This window comes from Sciurus vulgaris (genome assembly GCF_902686455.1).
Source record: "Sciurus vulgaris genome assembly, chromosome: 8".
NCBI classification, from domain to species: domain Eukaryota; kingdom Metazoa; phylum Chordata; class Mammalia; order Rodentia; family Sciuridae; genus Sciurus; species Sciurus vulgaris.
Window position 1 is genome coordinate 65900516 of NC_136468.1, and position 22089 is coordinate 65922604.

The window sequence follows — 22089 nt, forward strand, 5'->3', positions numbered from 1 at the left end:
AGAGACATTTCTACCAATTGTACTGATTTATCTTGACTTGAAAAAAACCTACGAGGCATTTTGAGATGGGGAAATCTGAACACTGAATACAGAATAAAGATGGAATAGGAAATTACCATTAATTTTTTAGGCATGATAACAATATCATAGATTTGGTAATTAAAAGTCCCTTTCTTGTAGTGATAAAAATATCTACATTTGACATAAGATGCTTTAAAAGAACACGGAGGGCAGGAGTGAGTTAGATGTTAGATGTGAAGCAATGCTGTCTGGCATGAATTGATAATTGCCAAAGCTAGGGAATAAGTACATGGAGGAGTGGTAAACTATTCCCTTTAATTTTACATGTTTGGATTTTAAAAAGTCAACATTGTGAGCCCCCAAAATTATCTGTAGTCCTTTGAAAATCACAGTGAGAATTTTAATTTGAGAATTACAGTATAAGGACATGACTATCATTTTTAGATAAATATAGATTTTAATTAATTAAATAATTATTTAAAAAATTGTAGTACATAGGGTGTTCTACCACTATGTTACATCCTTAGTCCTCTTTCATTTTTTTGAGCCAGGGTCTTGCTAAATTACCCAGGCTGGTCTTGAATTTAAAATCCTCCTGTCTTAGCTTCCTGAGTAACTGGGGTTACAGGCATGCACTACCATGCCCAGCTGATTTTTAAATTATTTTTGCTGGTAATTATAAATAATAATGATATAAAAACAAAGTATTCAGAGTAAGTCCTCTGAGGGCATCAAATATATTGGACAAACTATCAAATATAAGAAATTTTCTATGATTTATGGAATATTTATTTCCTCAATGGAAATTGACTTATAGATAATATTAAGCCAGTTGTACTAATCCATATGTACTAATATGTGCAAAATACAGCACACTCTAATTCTCTGATAAAACTTTGAAAACAATGTTGACAACTAAGCTGAGAAGAGTTGCAGAATTTATGGAATTAGTTTTATTCTCTAAGTAAAGCTAGATTTAATTTGCTTTAATAGTGTCCAAAATATATTTCTATAGTCAGTATATGAAAATCAATAGTAACATGACTTATGTCAGAAAAAAAATTATTTTACTATGTCCTGTGGTTCTGAAATGCCAGCAAAGTTTTTGTGAAATAACAGCAACAACATTCAAAGAAGCAAAATGATGCATGAGAAGATGATATGCAAGAGAAGTCCAATACTTCTTTGGCTTGGGTGAAAGCTTTTAATGAGATATTCAGTAAAATGAATGCTTGTGAAAAGAATTTCAAAAGATGATGTTATGCTGAAAGTAACAATTGACAGAAATGAAGAGAATGAGGGCAAGTCTAAAAATCTCTCCTTACAAAAATGAAATTGAGCCGGGCATGGTGGTGCACTCCTGTAATCCCAGTGGCTCCAGAGGAGGCTGAGGCAAGAGGATTGCGAGTTTAAAGCCAGCCTCAGCAAAGGTGAGGCACTAAGCAAGTCAGTGAAACCCTGTCTCTAAATAAAATACAAAATAGGGCTGGAGATGTGGCTCAGTGATTGAGAACCCCTGAGTTCAATCCCTGGTACCTACCCCCTGCCCCACAAAAAATGAACTTGAATGTAATTCTTGAATGTTTGAAGAACCCAACAAATGTTGAGTTTAGTTATTTGACTTTCTTAGCATTAGTCCGTTTCTTTGCTGATAGTTATAGTATGTAGGAACATTGTTGGAAAATATCCTTCCTCAATACATTTATTTGCCTGCAAAAATCTACAGCCTCTTTCACCCTCTTCCCATCACACCAGCTTCCTTTTCTTGTGCTTCCCACCTTTCCTTGGAACCTCCAGCAAACATTAAGTAGCTTCCATGCTGTGGCTAAAACCACCTGGTGTCCAAAGTTTTGTAGTTAATCTTTAAACAAGGTGGTATCAGCAGGGTCATGAAGGTTAGTTGAAGGAATGGATCATCTTCAAACTGTGACTTAAAATAGCCATGTCACACCTGAGCCTCCCAGTAGTCACTCCTCTCCTCTCTTTCTCAGTGGATTTGAGTTACCTGCCCTTCCACTGACCCACCCTGGTTCTCAGGTGACATTTCAAGAATCCTTGCCATTTGAGTAACCTGTTATTTTTAGGACTGCATTAGTAAAGAAGAGGAGGCAGATTCAGATCAGGGGCTATGAAATTGATTTTAGCATCTTTCCATCTTCATTTTTAGTCTTTCTCAAGAACTCTTGGCATTCTTCCATTCCTATTTCTCCTAGGACCATATCTCTTAGGCAAGCAATAAAGATGTAGTGTTAATATAGTGGTTAAGCCCATGGGTTCTGGGGCCAGACAAATTGTATTTATTTCCAGTAGCTTACTGAAACTGTTCTTTTGAAGGTCACTCATTATCTCCTAATTGAAAAGCCCAGTAAATTTACTGTGAAACTTTTTTCTCTACTATTCTCTGTACCTTATGTCACTGAGTACCATCTCTTCTTGCATGATAGTCTCTTCTTGATTGGCTTATGGTCACCATGTTGTTTTGGTTTTTGACTGAGTTTTCTCAGTTCCTTTGTTAACCACTTCCATTCATGCTATTGCATTTAAGAGTCCTCTCCTTTCTTTTTAAAGGCTCTCTTGTGGAGAGCTGATGCAGTTTTATAGCATTGTCTATCACTTCCATGCTCATACCTCCAAAGTTTATTAATTTCCCTTGGGTTCAGAGCCTCAACTTTCTAGCAAATAGATCCTTATGTATTTCCAGTTGTCACATTTAATTTGGCATCATTTGACTTAATCTGCCATATTGTCCCTCCTGGAATCGACTTTAGTTCTTTCCCCACATCTTCTCTCTAGCCCACCAGCCTTTAAACTTTAGAGACATCTCTTGGTGAGTGTAATGAAGAAGTCAGTGACTGAATTTTATCAACTTTCTTTAAAGTTTTCTCTAACAAATACCTCATCCCCTCCATGTTAGCTGTAGCCCTGACCTTCTTCCTTCATCAGTAGGTCATTATCAAAACACCTTGGCCACCTTTTCTGAAGTCTCTCTGTTCTTCCAAATTTTTTTCTCTTACAAGGATATTCCCAGATCAAAAAATACCATAGTACATTTTCCCTACAAGTCTAAACCCCTTCTCCTTGCTTCAATGCTTGCTATAAATTAACCCACCTCTACTAACTAGCAGCTTCCAGATATAAGTCCTCTGCTTCAATCAGCAACTCCTATGCTTCTTCCAGGCTCATGTCTGCAGGTTCCTGCCTTGTTCAGTTGGTTCCCCTGCTTTAAAGTGTTCTTCCTCTTACCCTCTTTCCCACTTAATTCCTAGCCATCCTTCAAGGCCAGGGTTCAGTGCTCCCATGAAACCCTCTAACTCTGGTTTTCAACATTTTCTCCCATTTCTACATGTGTGGCATTTCTAGCTCATTCCCCAGTGAAGCTCTAAATTATGCCTAGCATTAATTATTCTTAAGTTGTCCCTAAGGTATACTTCTCATTTTCTTCCAACAGGTTGTAACCTCTTCTTAACTTGTTAGTTAAGACAGTGGCAAAGCATTACTGTGGACTCATGCTTGAGAAGCTATGCTGGGACATAAGATGATTTCTTAATTTGAAATCTGATAATAAACTTGTGCTATGGTTAATAAGTATGATTATATGGTTAATTCATAAAAGTAAAAATGATTTATAATGGTATAAATACTTCCATTCACAATTATTAGATTTTTTTGGTATGGGTAAAAGGACCTCAGTTTTTCAGATGAGGAAACTGATGTTTGGAGACTACAATAAAAATTTGCTATGGTTTGCTTACAGACTCACAGGGCTGAAAAGGCAGAGCTCTCACTATTCTACACATTCCTTTTGTTTTGTAGATCTTCTTTTTCCAGGAAGATCTAACTTAACCAATGTGTAAGACAAGGAATAAAGATGATGAATCTATCCCCATTGATGGCTTTGGACTTGACCCTTATATCTCCCATGGGTGCAGAGTTCTATGAGCACAATTCACTGGTCTTTCCCTCCATTTTACATGCTAATAATGGATGACATTAGTCTTGAATCTTTTGGCATCTCTTCCATTGAAACAGAATTGCTTTCTCATAGTTTATATTAGAAAGATGTCCAATATACTAAAGCAAACTTAAAAAAAAGATGATGAATCTACCCCAATTATTTAGGCTTGAACATAGCAAGGCCTCCAGCAGTGTGTTGTATCCTCTGTTTCATCTCAGTGTTCCCTTCCCAGTGAGAAGGACCAGCATCCATTCAGTTCTGTAACTTGGAAATCATGGAGTCATCTTGAATGCCACCCTTTCCCTTAACCTCCTGTGTTCATTTTATCAAGCTGGACTACTGTTCTTGTCTCCTGTCTCTTGAATTTCTCTACTTCTCTTCTTGTCCACGTAGTCCAAACTACAAGCATTTCTACCTCTTTAGGAGCCTCCTCACATCTATTCTTAACCCCTCCAATTTGTTTTCCAGCTAGACTAAGCTATTTTGAATTTAAATCTGATCATGCCTTCCTATCCCTGAACATTCCCATGGGCTTCTTTGGTGTTCCTGTAATAAATCCTCAAATCTTTACTAAAACCTACTATTCATGGTCTGACACCATCTCACACTTTACTCTGCTTCCCTTCCCTGTCTGTCTAATCCACATGTACAGTGTTTCAAATACGCCCACTTCCTCCTATTATAGGCCACTATTCTTGCCTAGAAGACTCTTACCCTTATTCTTTACCTAGTAAGTTCCTACTCATCCTTTATATCATACCTAAATTATCCCTTTCTCAAGAAATTATTCCATTGCCTTGACCAAGTGAAATGTCCTTACAATATACAGTTTTATAGCATCATGTATCTGATCTCCATCACTTATCATTGTTGAATTGTATATTTACTTCTGTAACTAGTTAGGGATTTCTGGCTAATAACTCTCTTATTGACCTAAAAGCTCTTTGAGGCAGAGATATGTCTAGTGTGCACCCAGGCCCAGCACATAATTAAGTAGTTCAAAAGTATTTGCTTCATGAGTGGAATGAATGAATAATTGCTATTGATGATTACCGGCCATGTCAGTCTGGTTGGTGAATGGTTACATGCTAATTTGTGGACAATCAACTTCAGTTTACTTTCACCACCACTGTGGCAAAAATACTGGGATCCTAACCTTATGGTCATATGATAAGTGAGTAGAGAAAGCTGCAATGTCATATGGTCACAGCCATTACCAACCCTTATTTAGCACACATCTTTAAATTGTCAACATCATATTGATTTATGGCAAAGACCTACAAACTGAAATCCTCGAGTCTGACTGGTGGGCCACGTAAACATTTAACACTGCAACACATTTCCAGACAACAAGGCAGCCATCTTAACATAAAACAAGGACACACCATATTTAACATGTAGGGATTAAGAGTGAACAGAGTATAGATATGTTAACTTATATTCTAGGGAAGTGTTCTGAGGCTGGCATGTTGTTCTAATGATCTTTGGCATGTGGCAGAACATGATAAGATGTGGATCCAGCTGGGTTACATCCATGCACATTTCTTTCTGAATTACTCAAAGGGCTTTGTTACAAGACAGTCTCACCTTTAAGACCATTGTACAATGTGAGCCTTGAGGGTAATATAGTAAACAAACTGCATATTTTCAATATGGTAACAGAAGGTAATAGGAGTAAATTAATGTTCATCAGATTTTTCAAATATCATTTGAAAGGGTCAAAATTCTTGTGGGTATATGCAAGAGACAATTAAAAGATAGATTAAAAGATAAGAAATAATTACTTTTCTTGAGTAAAAGACTCCAGGGTATAATGACTAGCTGGAGTAAATCTTAGAATGTCGCTTATTTGCAAACTGCTGCCAAGTAGCTGGGTAATAATTCATAGAATTCATAAAGACTTAAAAGACTGCTGCTTTAATGGAGTTTTTTTTTCTATTTTACTTATTAAGATCGCCTTAATAATTCATGCATGGCAATACCTTTAACGAGCAACAAAATCTCACGTATCTCATTTAAACTTGGCAAGTGTGCTGACAGTTAATATAGTCTTGTACCTCTGAGCCAGCAATTGTAAAGCAGCCCTAGGCAGTTAGTAACTGAAACCATCACATTTATGATAATCCCAAGAAAAGTTACGTCCAGACGACTGGTTGGATTTTATGGTCATTTGCTAGGAGATTTATTCATTCTTCATTTATGGGGAGGCGACAGAACAATAATGAGCCCAAACTATAACTTTTATTCCACATGCTGTGCTAGTTGCTTCTTTATTAATGGCAACAACTGATCACTATTTTCTTGAAGGGAACAGGAGTTCTATCAAGATTTTTAAAAAGTTTTCCTACGATTAGCACCTACTTTAGATGGTGAAAGAGTCATGTAACACTATCCTACTATGCAGTTAATCCTCTGCCTTACTCACATAGAAGCATAAATGCACAGGTAATTTAGATTCAACTTCTTTACCAGCATTTACCAGGCAATTTTCTTAAGCCATGATCATTTCCATAGACGGTGAATGAAGCATTTACAATTGTTTTTCACAGAAGAGAATGCTCCAGGTGATGATTCTCAAAATATTGTTCAAAATAAAATTTCAAAAGCAGAAGCTAATGCTAACATAAAGTTATTTGCTAAATCCATTTATATGATAACATTCACTACATTTACGGCAGTACAACTGGTAAGTAGGCTCAATTTAAATCTATTTTGTGTCCAATTGACCTATTTTAAATTATTTTTTTTGGCATCTCTAAATTAGGCTGGAAAAGTTGGTTAATGGAGTCACTGTTTTCTTATATAGACCATTCTTTAGAAAACTTTAAAAGTAAAGGCCTCGAATTTGGGAAAATGCTAAGTAATGTTACCACAAAAACTAGATTCCATCTTTCTTATTAAGATAGCCTTAATAGCCTTGCAAGCACAAGGCCCTGGGTTCAATCCCCAGCACCACAAAAAAAAAAAAAAAAAAAAAAAAAAAAAGATAGCCTTAATAGTTCATACAAAGTAATATCATGAACAAGTAACAAAACCTCAGGTACCCCTTTTAAACTTCCTGTGCTAAAATACGACATGCCAGTTCATGCCAGTTCAGTTCATGTAGAAGCATCCTACCTAGTGTAAGGAGGGAGAGGCAGAGTGATTCTGGTCCACTTGTTAAAAGTATCTGACACCAGGATCCGCTGCAGATGATAGCGATTGCATTCAATGTTGGTAGGCAGACAGTCCCTCACCAGTGGGTGCCATGACAGTCCAAGATCCACTGAGTATTCCAATTCAATAGCTGCAACAGGAAGCAGACCCAGGAACCATAGTCACTTAACACCTTTCTATGTTTTATTTTTGATCAAATGTTAATTTGATTTTTCTCCCTATACTTATTATTTCTTACTCTGAAATGTTTCCCCAGCTTTTCCCTCTGTACATTATTATTTTTAAATTCCCATACTGAAATACTTTTCTTTCAAGGGGATATGATCAAGTGAAAAAAGTGCATTTTCCATAATCCTCCTTTATAATGGGAAACTTCCAGAGCAATTACAGTAAAATTATTGCTTCATATGCAGTTACAGCACATGAATATCTCTATATATTATATATTTATAATTTAATATAATAGTGATAACACAAATTATATAAATGCATTATTATATAATTTATAATTATAAATTAATGTATCATGTTCATTTAATGATTAACACACATAGAACATATTATATATATATTTATTTATAATATTTTTTAGTTGCTGATGGACCTTTATTTAATTAATTTATTTATATGTGGTGCTAAGGATTGAGCCCAGTGCCTCACACATGCTAGGCAAGTGCTCTACCACTGAGCCACAACCTCACACCAGCTCTAACTTTTTGAGACAGAATGTACCTATTGAAGACAGAGTGTGTTCAATATACTTGTCTGTCTCCTTTTTTTCTATGTCTAACTCCCACTGACTAGTCTGTCATTGACTGATTGATGGTGTCTGAGGTATAAAGAGCACTTCTGAGATTTCTCCTAAGGTATGTCCATTAAGTTCAAAATAATGGAAATTTTTTTAAAAATCTGAATTCTGTAGGAACTTTGAAGTAACCAATTTCCTCAAATTTTAGCTTCCAAGAATCTAAAATAGCTCAATGTCCTGTGAACATTCTAGCTTGGATGTCTTGAAAGAAGAGTGATATAGCAGGGTGCAAGACTGAGAGACCCCAAGAATCCTGATGGGTCTACAAATTCAAGTGAAGGATACAGATGTGCAATGATGTCAGTTTTTATTTCTCCAAAGACAGGGGTGTGTGCGTGTGTGCGTGTGTGTGGATATGTGTGTGTGCATGTGTACACATTATCAACCTAGAAGATACAAATTGGTCACAATGAGGGTGGTCCAGAATGTGTTATGATGCATGATAGAAAAAAGCGTAAGGCAAAACAGGAACAACAAAACTTCACGATGCCTGGGGATATGAAAGGAGACAATAACTGGAGCCTTCTAAAGCTCTGTGATTTAAAATTCATAGCTAAACAAATATATATAAAAATCATATTGCTCATTCCTAGATTCTGTACATGGTTAGAGTCCTTAAATAGAAAGATACTAAGGTGTTTCCTTTATTCTGCAAGTCTGATATGATACTAAAAAAATAAATCTGGATTTATTTTAAAAGAAGCCTTCATGCACATATGCTTAAAAACAATTTCACATTCTTTCAAAATTGAACTTATAAAACTCAATTTACACAAAATATCTTCAAGAAAATACTCAATTGACACATAATATTTTCAAGAAAATTTCAATAGTTTCACAAATATTTTAGGAACTCAAAATTTACCTACGAATCACACATGGACTTATCAGAGAGGTTCTGAATGATCCTGGAACAGAAGCAGCCGCAGATGTCTGGCCCTGTCTAGATATGAACTACTTACCATAGCAAGAGTCTGTGACCGAGCAGGAGGCAGCAAAATCTATCTGTAGGAATGAGTCCTCATTCACAGCAATGTCTGTGGTGACCACATAACGGGTGCTGGCCTTTTCAATGAAGACCAGGGCATCACCTGTGGAGCCACACACAGGCATCTTGGTGCCTCCTGGGTGAAGCAGCCATTTCCTACTATCCAGAGTTGTGAAATCATCCTCCAAGACTGTATTACCAGAAATATTTCCTCCAATAAGAATCTGAAATATATTAGGAAAAAAAATCCTAAATTCTCAATTTGGCTTTAAGGTACGGGAAAGTTTAGTCTTTTTTGTTTGTTTGTTTTTATCTGCCAGCCTGCTCAGAGCTGGCACTATACAGCTAGCATAATGTTAGCCTTTCAGAATGCTCTTGTTTATGTGGTCTGCTTGCCCATCTGGCAAGAAGCTAGAGAAAACAAATCAAAGGATTGACAAAACCATTCATAGCATTCATGGGCCAAACTGTGCCTTTGGAAACTACATGTACCCAAGCTGGGAAAGCAAAATTTGGCTTACATGTGATTATTTTCCATGTAAAATTTCTATTTAGGGACAGTTGTACCCTGAGGCATTTCAGTTCCAATTCATTCAATGAACTCTACTGTTTGTTAACAGGTTCTTTTTCTATTCTATTATGTATGAAGTTCCTTTAGGGCAGTCCATAAAGATGTTAGACAGATTTATTCCTTTTTTCTTTAAACACTAGGAAAGAAGATTTGAGAATGGCGGACTTTATGTGGCACCAATGCCAGTTTCCACATTTTCCTTTCAGAGAATTATAACCTTGCATCATGCTTGATAAAGTCACTGGATCCATATGGCAGCATCCTCGATGAGCAGGACCTAGGCCTTCTGTTGTGTGGTTTATTTTCACAGGCTTAGACAATTGAGGGAATAGTGAATGAAAGGAAGCTAAATGCCTTATCTAATCTAGCTGTGTGTCGTTGGGCAAGTCACTAAATTGACTTGGACTTCCTATACTGGAGTAAGGGGGTTGGACTAAAAGCTATCTAAGGCCATGTTCAGCTCAATGAAAATTAAAATAGTTAATCCGAAGGGACTGACCTGATCGATAACCCAGGGGCTGTAGAAGTGCCCATTTTCAGATGGCTGCCACCAGCGGAGGCGAGTAGAGCCAGAACGGGCTTTCAAGGGTATCTCCAGGGCAATGTACCTGCCCACGTTGCTGGAGTTGCTGAAAAGGAACTCTTGAAGGAGACTCCAGGTGAGGCCACCATTGAGAGAATACTGTAGAAGCACAGGTTGGCTTCTAGGGTCTGGAACACCTTTACCACATCCCAGTCTCATGAAGAACTGCACAAATCTGACATTAGTAAACTTTACTGTAGACTTTTACTTCAATGAGAAATCCATATTATAACAAAATATGAGCATCAAGGATACTGTGGGGGGAATGATGGCTTTAAGGAATGATGATTTAATGAATGTCCAAAGCAATCACTTCAAAGCCTGATTTTCCTTTTTAATGTGAAAGGGAGTTAATTAAATGTGAAGTGTGAAAAATGGCAATTCTGTGCCCATATTTGGATCTCAAATCTCTCCTCAGAGGAGAGTCTGAGGGAAGCAAGCATTCTTTGCACCCTTTGGCTACTTCATAAGATGATGGGAGAGATCCAGAGGCTGTTCTAATTTGGGAGTGTGTAGTTATCTACTTAAGATAAATTGGATTCTAGTCCTTAGTATTCGAAACTAGAAGAATGTAATTAATATAGATTATGCCATGTTATCAGTGAAATCAATTCTCAGGTTTCACCAGTACTTTTACAGATCTTGTATCACTGGTTTTGGGAGACACATTTAAATTCAGCAATTGTAGCACCTCTTTGCAAGAAGACCAGGCATTTTTTGGAAGAGGTGTGTCAAGCCTGGGCCCCTTTTCTGTCTTTTGTGCCAGGGGCAGGGAAGCATGGGGGTATGGGTGGTTGGTAGTAGCAGGCTGAGCCAGCCTCTGTCTGTGGCTGAGTCTGGGATGGATGATGCTGGCCACTGAGAACTGTGGCGGCCAGCCAGTGGCAGCTTTCCTAGCTGGCAGGGAGGTGGACAGAGCAGTAGCAAGCAGCTGGGGTGCCAATGAAAACGAGCTCACATGTTATCTTTGGCAGGCATGCTGCTAGTGCCTGGTCTGGACACTACGATAGTTGGTAATGCGGAATAAATTTCATGTAGAAGTCAACATACATACCTAATAATGTATGCATGCCAAACACAAGAAACGCAATGGGACTTATAATAAATGTTATCAGTACCATATAAAAAAACATTCATTCCTCATGATTTCCCCACCCTCCATTTATTTTCTCATGACCCTGGAAAAATTGGAATCTTACATGAAGCATTTTCAGGTCAATATATGCAAATCCTACACAGCATGCAACTGAGATGAGCTATATTATGAAGCTTTTAACATTGGATTAATGAAAACATACATGGCTAGTGCCTAGTGATAGTTACATTTATAAAAACAATAATTATATACAGAAAAATTTTCAGCATATTGTCTATATGTATTGGGAAAATGTTTATATTAATTTAGTGATAAAATAACTACTAAGTTATTGGTAGGTAAGAAAAAGCATATCAGAATTACTTATTTGGAAAACCTAGTAACTTCTAAATTAGAGAACTTAGTTTCTAATGAAAATCTGAAATAAAGAGTAACAAACTATATGTATTAAAATGGAATAAATATAAGTAAAGTCTTGCTTCCTATAACTTCAAAAGTATTATATCCGATAGAACTGTATTTTCTATGAAGTGTGATAAAACATATAATCAATAAAGATTAAGAAGGCAGAGGCGATGAATATGTAAGACATATTTTAAGATACCTTGAAATATTTCAAATACCAAAAACGTGATTTCTTTGTTCACTTGCAAAAATAGGTCAGGGTTCCATTTTATACATGTTAAATTGTCTTTCTTAAGTTTTTGGCTCATCAAATGATCAAGGAATATACATCTTGACAGGACATAATCCTCTGAGCCAGTTTAAAATGTTTGTTTCTGAGTGACTGTGCTCAATTTAGAAAATGACTTCTTAGAATGTGTGAGTGAATCATTGGAAAGATGCTTATAAAGAATAAGGTCATGCCTCAAATGTTCTTAAATAAAATTGCTAGTGGAGATAAAATTAACCGTGAATGATTTAAGGATGTATTGCATTTCAACTAAGCTCTTTACTACGCATGTTGTAATAAATGTATATAATTTCTACACAGTCCAAGTGCTAATGAAAAGTGTGTAGAAGGTAGATAAAGAAGATGCAATATCATTTTCTTGAAGTTAAAGTAAATCAAACATTGTCATTTCTCAGTCTCAAACTTACAAAAGAACAGACATTAGCTTTTGTCTGTTTAGCCGTGCTTTATTTCTGATGTGGCTATTGAACTAATCTTTCACTGTTGGACTGGAAATGATCTGAACTGTGTCTTAATGGAGTCTCTGACCAGGGAGAAGTCCAGCATCTCTAAGGGAAGGCCCTGTCCTTGAGATCTCTCTGCTTCTTTCTGATTAGATTATGTCCATTGCCATACATTACAATGTGGTCTTCCAATGATTACCTAGCGTGAGATAAATCCAGGTCCCGAGTCATCAGCATGCGCAAGCCATCCTCATTGAAGAAGAGGTTGTTTCCACTGGAAAGGATTCCACACTTCCGGGATGGCTTTCCACCACTCATTAATAAGAATCTATCGGATTCCAGTTGACCTGAAAAAAGTGGGAAATGTGGTTTACCTATGACCCCAAGTATAATTATTATATTTTAAAAGGAATATGGTAAATGCATTATGACTTTTTATTTTATGTTAGTTTGTAGTAGGGATTGAACCTAGTGCCATGGGCATGCTAGGCAAGTGTACTACCACTGAGCTACACCGCCAGCACCATTGTGTAACTTTTAAATATAGTCATAAATATTAAAGTGTATTTTGGAAGAAAGTTCCTCTTCAACACATTAGCTTGTTTGAATTGTTTAGCCTTGGCTAGTAAAATCTAAGAGCCCACATGACAGAAGGAGAGGTCCTTCCTGAGTATTAACAGTCTAGCCAGTAGGGTCCCTCTTATTTGTTATTCCACATTGAATAAAAAGGATACTGGACAGTCAGAAAGTGTGTCAGGTCCACACACTTTCTTAGGGAGTGTGTGCAGGCTTTCCACCAGTCTTTTCACTGTGTCCTCTCTAATGTGAGGACAGTAGTAGGCAGGGATAGCAAAATATTTTTTAAAAATGGTTTTAACAGAAGAAATTTTAGTGTAACTTTAAAAAATTCAAAAAAAATTTCTTAGATGTTGATAGACCTTTATTTTATTAATTTACTTATATGTGGTGCTGAGAATCAAACCAGTGCCTCACACATGCTAGGCAAGTGCTCTACCACTGAGCCACAATCCTATCCCTTAATGTAACTTAATAGCTCCTGTTAAATAATATGTGTATGCATGTATGAATGTATTTTGGACTGGGGTTTGAACCCCAGGGTGCTTTTCCACTGAGCCACATCCCCAGCCCTTTTTATTTTGAGACAGGGTCTCACTAAGTTGCCCAGGCTGGCCTTGAACCTGCAATCCTCCTGCCTCAGGCTCACGAGTTGCTGAGATCACAGGTGTGCAACGCTGAGCCTCGCTTAAATAATGTCTTTAAAAGTCAGCTCTCAACTCTATTCGATATTCATCTTAGATTTAGTTTATTTTTGTTGTAAAATATACAAGTTTATCATTTTAACCATTTTATAGTGATTACAGTACTTGTTATTTGTGTTTTGCACACTGCTGATAGTTCAAGTTTCTCATCACCCCTAAAGGAAATCTTGTACCTATTAAGCAGTCACTCCCCATTTTCCTACCTCCACCCACTGGAAACCACTAATACTTCTCTGTTTCTATGGATTTACATCTTTTGGATATTTCATATAAATGGAATATATACTTTGTGGCTTTTCGTGTCTAGTTTCTATCACTAAGCATAATGTTTTCAAAGTTTATTCATGTCATATTTCTTCCTTTTTATGGCAGTATAATGTTCCATTATTATCTATACCTAAATCTAGTTTTAACATAAAACTGTAAAACCATAAATGTATAGTTTTAAAGAAAATTTGAGAAAAACAAAATCTCTTTATCTCATTATCCTAATTTAGATAGCTCTGACATAAGACTTTCTCTTTGAAAGTGTTCATCCACAGCTTGGTCAGAGGGCATCTGCAATATAAATGCTTTTATCCAATCATTACATCATGTACATTTTTCTATGTTGTGATATTATCTTCACACATAATGACACTGGATTTAGGTGTAAAACCAAGCTTCAGGAAGCAATGAGGGGTTCTTTAATGAGTTATTGGAAAAGCAATGACAGGAACGTAGATTTCTGATAACTTGCTTCTTTCACCCACGAAGATTAAATTCTCTAGAGATATTTTCTAAAATTGTCATTAATCAGAAAATACATGTGAAATAAAAGGTGGTAAAAATGGTCTTTTTTTGAGTTTCTATAATGCTTTTTATTATTTTTTATTTTTACAGACTGCATTTTGATTCACTGTACACATTGGGGTACAACTTGGTCTTAATTTTTATCTATAAAGGTCTTATTCTCTCTTGTTAACCATTGTTTAAAAAATGGAACCCTCAAATTCAGGACTAAATAAACTCTTCAGTGTTTACATTTGTCTTGATAAAAATGAAGCGAGAGAACTTAATTCTCTATCACAAATTGTGCTCAATTTATAAGTTCTTTCATAAAGTTACACAGAATTTGTAAAAAGATTACCTTCAAAATCATCCTTGAGAAAATCAGGATTTTTGGTGCTTATTTTACAGGTTGGACCTGAGTAGCCAGGATCACATATACACTTGGTTCCATTGACGCAGCTCCCATGTCCATTACACATCTCTTCACACTGGGGACCAATGTAGACATTATCAATGGCCCATGTCACTGGCTGAGAGCCGGCAGGGTAAAATCCCTGATACCATCTGAAACGAACAGATCTGGAAAAGAAGTACAAGTGTTTTAAAAACTAATCAACAGAACAATACACTTTTAGAGTATGCACATCTGATCAATGAGCATTGGGAAGTTACTACCTATGTACCACAATCAAGCAGCAGAAAACATGATCTGCCATTTCAGGAACAAACCTATTTTCTCCATTGCCAATAAGGTTCTTGCTTCCTGCGAGCCTTTTGCAATAAAATCAATATGTAAAAATTCCATCACCTGACCTTTCCACCTTTTTCAATACTGACTTCCTTGATGAAGATTCCATTCCTATTATCTATACCCTGCATAAATAATCTTTCATTTTTTAAATTGAGGTAAACTTCATATAACATAAAATTAACCACTGACCATTTAAAGTGTACAGTTAAGTGGCATTTACAGATTCACAGTATTCTCTCCCTCTATTTAGTTATATTTTCATCACTCCCCACAAAAAAATCCATGTCTATTGAGCAGAAACTCTTTACCCCAATCCCTACCCAGGCCCTGACAACCACAGATCTGTTTTCCATTTCTGTGGATTTTCCTATTTTGGATATTTCATAAAAATGGAACATATGTGACCTTTGCATCTGGCTTCATTCATTTACCATAATGATTTTAAGGTTCATCCACATTGTAGCAAGTATCAGAATTTCATTCCTTTTTATGACTAAATAATATTCCATCATATATATACCATTTTTTTTTTCATTCATCACTTGGCGAACACTTGGTTATTTCTACCTTTTGGCCACTGTGAATAGTGATGCTATGAACATTTGTGTATAGTACAGTATTTGCTTAAATAACTTTTTTGAATTCTTTTGGATAGAATGGTAGTATAATTGCCGGATTATGGTCTATGACTAATCTTTTTATTTATCTCTCATTCTCCCTTCCATATTTTTGATGGAATTTCCATTATTATTAGTTATCACAGCTAGAGTTATTTAAAAGTGTGCTTATTTCTTCTACTGGCAGTGAACTTGTAGAGGCCAATGTCCATGTCTCCCTTTTCACAATTTCCAAGGTGCCCAGTTCCATGTTTCATACACAGTAGATACTCAGTAAATTTTTAAGAGAAGAAGTAAGAAAATCACATGTATTTTTAGTTTGCTATTTCTTAACTTTTGAAAAAGTCAAAGATAAATAAATGAACTGTCCTATATTGATGATGCTAAATTAGCTCCTTGGAAATAATCTACAAATTTAGGTAGCAGTCTACAAATAGTTTAATATATTTTATCATATGTAAAACTCAGTTCAAAAAAGATGGTTTTCTTTTAGAGGTGGCAGGATACAGAGATGGCATGTACACTTACTTTTGTGCCTTTAGAATCTTCCCATTTTCCTGTTATAGAAACTGAACTCTGAATAGTTTTTTGTTTGAGAAACAGAATTCAGAAGTCAAATACTAAAGCTGGGGATGGATGGGGAGAGGGAGATGTATTTGTTAGCTTCTAAAATTTAGTAGATAGTAAAGTAGGTGGAGTCAAGTTCTTACATATAATTTTAACCCTAATTTCTTTGTTTATATCAAGATTCCAACTATGCTAAGCTGCCCCCAAAATGCCAGTTCATAATTAAACTTATTTTCAAATACTTGTCAGAGTTTAGTCTTGGCAAGAAGCACTTCTTACCTTTTGAACTTTCAGACTGCTGAGCTGAGGGAAATGGCTGGAGTTTTCCTTTGAACAAAAGCCTATACAGACTTTTTTGAACTTCTTATTTATTCAAATGTTCTGAATACAAATGAACCACCTTGGTTGGATATTTATTATTGTTCACCCGCCTTGACAGAAACTGCAAGTGCTATGATAAATGGGCCGAAGGGTCTGCTTTTGCTGTGGTTCCCTTCTGCCAAAATCTTATTTTGAAAATCCCTCACTCTCCTTGGTGAATGTCAGCACCTGTCCTCCTAAACCAGTGTTGTTCAAAGGATCTATTTTCTAAACATAAACTTAACATTTCAAGCACACAGCGTTGCCTCCATTAAATAGGGTTTTTTGGTGGACTCATTATGAAACCGCATAAAGCAAAAACAATTAGGAAGTTTAAAGACAAAAAGATTCTAGGCTAAAAGGACACAAAGGTGATGTGAATAAAATTAGATGGAAATTCAATACTTGGGTTTTGAATGTAAATTGACAATACACAGAGGCAAAAATGTAGCCATTTGCCACTTGAAAATATTTGATATATTTGTGTGTGTGTGTGTGTGTGTGTGTGTGTGTGTGTGTCCAGTGTCCAAAAAGCCACAGGGGCAATTTAAATGTGGATTCTATATATTTTTAGCAGCTAGCACTTGATCCATTACTATGTGACATGTTGAATACAAACCAAGAAATGGTTCACTGAGTTGGAGAAAATTTAACTTTTGCCTTCCAGCAATTCATGCCTGTGTGCGTTTTAAAAACAGTGCTAATTCTTTTCCTGAAACAAGGACTAGACAACACTCTTAAGACAAAATTTTCCCCTCACAGAAATGGCTGAAGGCAGTTTGAAAGGTAGGTTTATACCACTTTGAGAGTGGGCATGCCCATTTAATATCTTTTCATAGAAATAAAAACAACACAAATTACAAAGGACATGATAGTCTAAATTCTGTGCACAATAATATAGGATTGCATTTTGTAAGTGGATTTTCATCAGTGGGTGAAAACTTAGATGTCTGTATGTCTCTTGCCCAAATTTCCAAAATTATGTTGCCAGTTTTTACATGTAAGCAAAACAGAGCAGCATCCCCAGAAGGTAAGCGTGGGGGTCTCCATGACCCTGTCCTGGTGTGGGCAGGGTTCTCACTGGCAGATCTTTGTGACCGTATTTCATATCCGTTAGACAGCATGTGGGAACTTGCTAAAGCAAGTCTCAGTTGGTTAAACAATCTAAAAATCATGGCCTACCACCTATCTTTATGGTTGTTTTCTGCTTAATAATTCTTAACTGGGCAATCAGAGGTTGGAGGTCCATGAAAGAAAACTTGGCACTTCTCAGCAATACAGTGATAGAGTTTGGTGGAATGTTCTAGTCATAGGTGTCTTTGCCTGTTTAAGAGGCCACAACAAAAGAACATAAACTGGAGGACTGACAAATTATAAAAACTTATTTCTTACAGTTCTGGTGGTTGGAAGTCCAAGATCAAGGAGCTAGCACATTCAGTGTCTGGTAAAGGCTTGCTGTGGAGTTCACAGACGAGGTAAGGCAACTGTCTGCAACTTCTTTCATAGGGAAGTAATCCCACTCATGAAGGCTCTACCCTCAACTTAATCACCTCACCAAAGACCCCACTTTCTAATACCATACCTTAGGGGTCCGGATTTCAACGTATGAATTTTGGGGTGGGGTGGAACATGAATATTCACAGAGCAGCACTGCCTATGTGAGTGGATAGGCAGGCTTTCCCCCTGACTATCCTTGCCTATGGGCATGGTCTTTTGGAAGTTTTGCTTCTTCTGTAACACTTGGATTTCTGACCAGGGATGGGTTCAGATTTTTAAGAAATCCGTAATTGACAGTCCTGGAAAATGAGAATTGTGGTTTGCTGAGTAATGTTAATATTAGCATGTTAAAAATAAGGATCACAAACTCCTGTTGCTGAAGTTCTCACACTTGCTGAATGGAGTCTGTATGATTCCTTAATATCTTTCCAATAAATTCTTCTTAATTTTAAAAATAATTTTTATGTTTCTTGCAACAAACTATCTTTACTACAACTGGCTTTGGATAAAAAAGTTTTTTGGGAGCTATTTTACCCTTCCTGATTCTTCCGTAGACAAGTTCTCCAAACCAAGAGGAACTTTCTGGTTGAACAGACTGAGTAATTAGCTCTGCTCATTCCTATTCTCTCCAGACACTCTCCTCGCCTCTTCCAGCTATCACTTCTAAGGAACCAGGAAGACGTTTTGGTTAGTACTGTTTATCTTTTTAAAAATAGCTGGATTTTCTATTAAAATAATGTCCTCATGTAATAGCAAGGATTAGTAAGTGACATTAGCTGACAACAGAAAATATTTAAGTCCTTAGCAGTCAAATTATGAAACTTATGCTGGTGAGATGTTGAGGAACGAAATGGATTTATGTTCAAAGAAACAGACTTTCACCCTTTTAGGAAAGTACTAAATATTAGTAGTAGTTTTACTCGAAGACCTAAGACTTCTAATTATGCTCAGTTTCACATCAGGAATATAAATCTATTTCCATTTTGAAAGCAGGATATTACTACTTTCTTCTTTTTTGACATACTCTGAAATAATAGGTTCTTTATTCCAAAAGAATAGACAGAAATTCTGAGGCAGGCTGCTTTGTTGACTTCCTCCCTTTGTTCACTTATATTATTAGCTTTATTTTTTGAACTGTACTCTTCATTTCATTTCTATTAGGGTTGAAGTCCTTTATCTCCAAATAGCTTTTCAACAAAGAGTCAAATATATGTAACAAGAATGCTGAGAGAGGTTGAGAAAGTAGAAATGCCTGAGGGAAAAGTGCTAATGATTTTTTTTTTTAAGAGACACCAGGAATGTGTTTGGGCTGCCATATGTTCCCACTTCCTGCATAAGGGACACAGGAAGATGTTTGAATGCATTTATATTGTGGGGTGGGGGTACGGGTACAGTACACAGAATGCTCTTAAATCTATCTTCAGACTGTAAGTTAACAGCTTTATCAGCTCTGTGTCCTAGGTTTTTTAAATATCTATTGATCTGGTTCCGGTTCAAGTGAGAACTAAGGAGAGGAAGGCGGGACTCTCCCCCCTGATTGAGTAGCCAGTCAACAATGACTTCAGGAACAAACTGTCCAATGTGATCATTTCCATCTTGAAAGTAGGATTTTGCTACTTTCTCTCTTTTGTAACATACTCAGAAAGCATAAAAAATCTTCATTCTGAAAGACAAGACAGAAATTCTGAGGTGGGCTCAGAATCAAAGCAGTGGCAAGCAGCAGGTCCTCACCCACAAAGGTGCAGCTTCCCGAAGTGCACCACCTCCCTCCTCCAGCCCTGGGTGGTCCCTGCGTAGTAGGTGCTGCTGGGGTGGTGCTCAGTGGAGCATAAGGAGCTGACGTGGCTGCTGCTGTGGTAGCAGAGGGGGAGCAGCAGGTGCCAGGTGGCCCCAAAGTCCCTCGAAAATTCCAGTCTGACTGGGTCCGTAGATGAGCTATCAGTGGAGCATCCAACATTGATCTTGGGATAAAGGAAAAAAAGGATACAAATTATCTCTGAGCGACAAGCCTCGAAATGATTCACCACTTCATTATTTTCCAGAGTCCATTTTCTTGGGAGCTGTCTCACTGAAATATTTAACACTGTAAGATTCTGTTTTGCTTGAGCAATATCATATATTTCCTTTAAATTATAATTTTTTTCATAAAGAACCTCAAAAGGCCTCATGAAAAATTTATTTTCCCTCATTTTATGAGAAACCAGGAAGTGGGTAAGTCAAAAGGCTGGGAGAATTCCAAATTTTACCTTTCATCCATTTTCATAGCCAAACCAAGCAATTTGTAATGAAAAGATTCGTTTCCCTAATTCTGTCAGCTTTTTTTCCCAGTCTACTAGGGAGGAATACTTTCCGTTTTCCCTCTTTTGATCCCTTCCTAGTAATTCTGGAAGTTGTACACATAGAGGATCTTCAACAATATTCAAGAGCAAAATAAAACAGAATATAACTGATAATGTTTCCTTGGCACAAGGAAACATTGTTTTTCCTTCTCAATTGTATGTATTTAAGGTGGACAAAATGTTGTTTTGATATAACATATCCATTAAAATGACCACTAGAGTTAAGCAAATTAACTGGTCCATCACCTCCATAGTTACCTTTTGGTGTGTATTGGCTGCGTAAGCTAGAAGTCACCCTCTTAACAAAATTTCAGGACAGATTACAATAATATTTTCAACCGAACATTAGATCTCTAGTTTATTCATTCTACATAACTGTGAGTTAGTATCCTTTGACCTCCTTTCGTTTCCTCCCCATTCCAGCCCTGACAACTTGTTTCCATGTAAAGATAGTTTTACCATGAGGGAAACAACTACTTTATTCCCCACAACCCAAGCTTTCAAGTCCAACAAGTTAAAGCTTAAATAAAGGCATGTGATTCTTCTTGTAAAAACATCCCCTTTACATTGGCACAAATCTTTTCTTTCTATCATGCCATCATAGCAGCTGGTTAATGATATGCTGTGTGTCTGTATGCTCACATTTTTTACCTTCTGATAAGTAAACTACTGGTACTTGATAAACTTTTCAACTATAGGCACTCACTTCTACTTGAATTCTTTAGACAACAACTCTTAAAAGAGACAAAGGTATTATCTTTTAATTAGCTTTTAAAGTGTAAAATAAAATTAGAAAATATAGCAAAATTTACAGTAGATCAAAATAATTTCTCCACTATCAGTTAGTCTTTGACTTCTGAGATTGCAATAAATAACTCTAATATAGGAAATGCAGAGTCTAAAATATTCAAAATTGTGTTGATGCAATTATGCACTATTTTAAATAAGTCCGCTGATTGGTTGGTACAGACCTCAGCTATGAAATACTGACATAATGTACCTTTGTTTCTGCGGATTTTATCCCAGGTTTTGAAATATGTAATGGTTTTTATGTTAATTATTAATTTGCTTTCTTGACAAATATAAGGAGTATAAAAATATTAATAAAATACACAGAGCAAGTATATTTAAAATGATAAAAACAGTGCAGGATTGTTTTATCTGTAAAATTTATATTAGGGTGATGATGTGCATAGACATTGACCTGGGTCCTTAGAAATTTTAAGTTTCACATGTAAACTGAATATAACAATAGCAGAATATGATCCTTTTCATTTTTATAATGGTTGAAATAATTTATTTCAACAATTTATTGTAGTAGGTGGGGACAGTATGTCATCAATAAAAGACAGAAACTCAGAAGTAATAGTTGATATGACAATTGGCTCTACTAATAAAAATGAATTATGATTCCAAAATCTCTTATGCCCTTGCACAAAAATGGAAGAAGTCATGCATGAAATTATCTGAGTTTTCTCTCTACTTTTGTACCTTTTGTTCAAGATAAAATTTAAAATATTCTTTACATTTTTTTTTTATTGCTACATTTTAGTTGCATTTCACGGGGATTCATTGTTATGTATTTGTAGGTG

The 22089-nt window shown here is 36.3% G+C and overlaps 2 protein-coding genes across 12 annotated transcripts in view; one reads left to right on the top strand and one right to left on the bottom strand.

The window, feature by feature from the left end:
• Positions 1–22089, bottom strand: part of RELN (reelin) — a 472616-nt gene that overhangs the window by 45991 nt on the left and 404536 nt on the right. For all 3 annotated transcript variants that reach the window (XM_079149959.1, XM_079149958.1, XM_079149957.1), the window contains exons 41-46: positions 19890–20119; positions 14725–14945; positions 12515–12662; positions 9999–10257; positions 8903–9152; positions 7094–7262 (exon numbers count right to left, since the gene is read on the bottom strand). In XM_079149959.1, the coding sequence (XP_079006085.1) occupies positions 7094–7262; positions 8903–9152; positions 9999–10257; positions 12515–12662; positions 14725–14945; positions 19890–20119 (1277 nt within the window). The remainder of the gene's footprint in view (positions 1–7093; positions 7263–8902; positions 9153–9998; positions 10258–12514; positions 12663–14724; positions 14946–19889; positions 20120–22089) is intronic.
• The window catches only part of LOC306667427 (uncharacterized protein), a 36869-nt gene continuing 32198 nt past the window's right edge, over positions 17419–22089 (top strand). For 3 of the 9 annotated variants that reach the window (XR_013765537.1, XR_013765538.1, XR_013765539.1), the window contains exon 1: positions 17701–18136. The gene's annotated coding sequence lies outside the window, so the exon portion shown is untranslated. The other 6 variants (XM_079150046.1, XM_079150049.1, XM_079150047.1 and 3 more) reach the window with 6 other exon arrangements.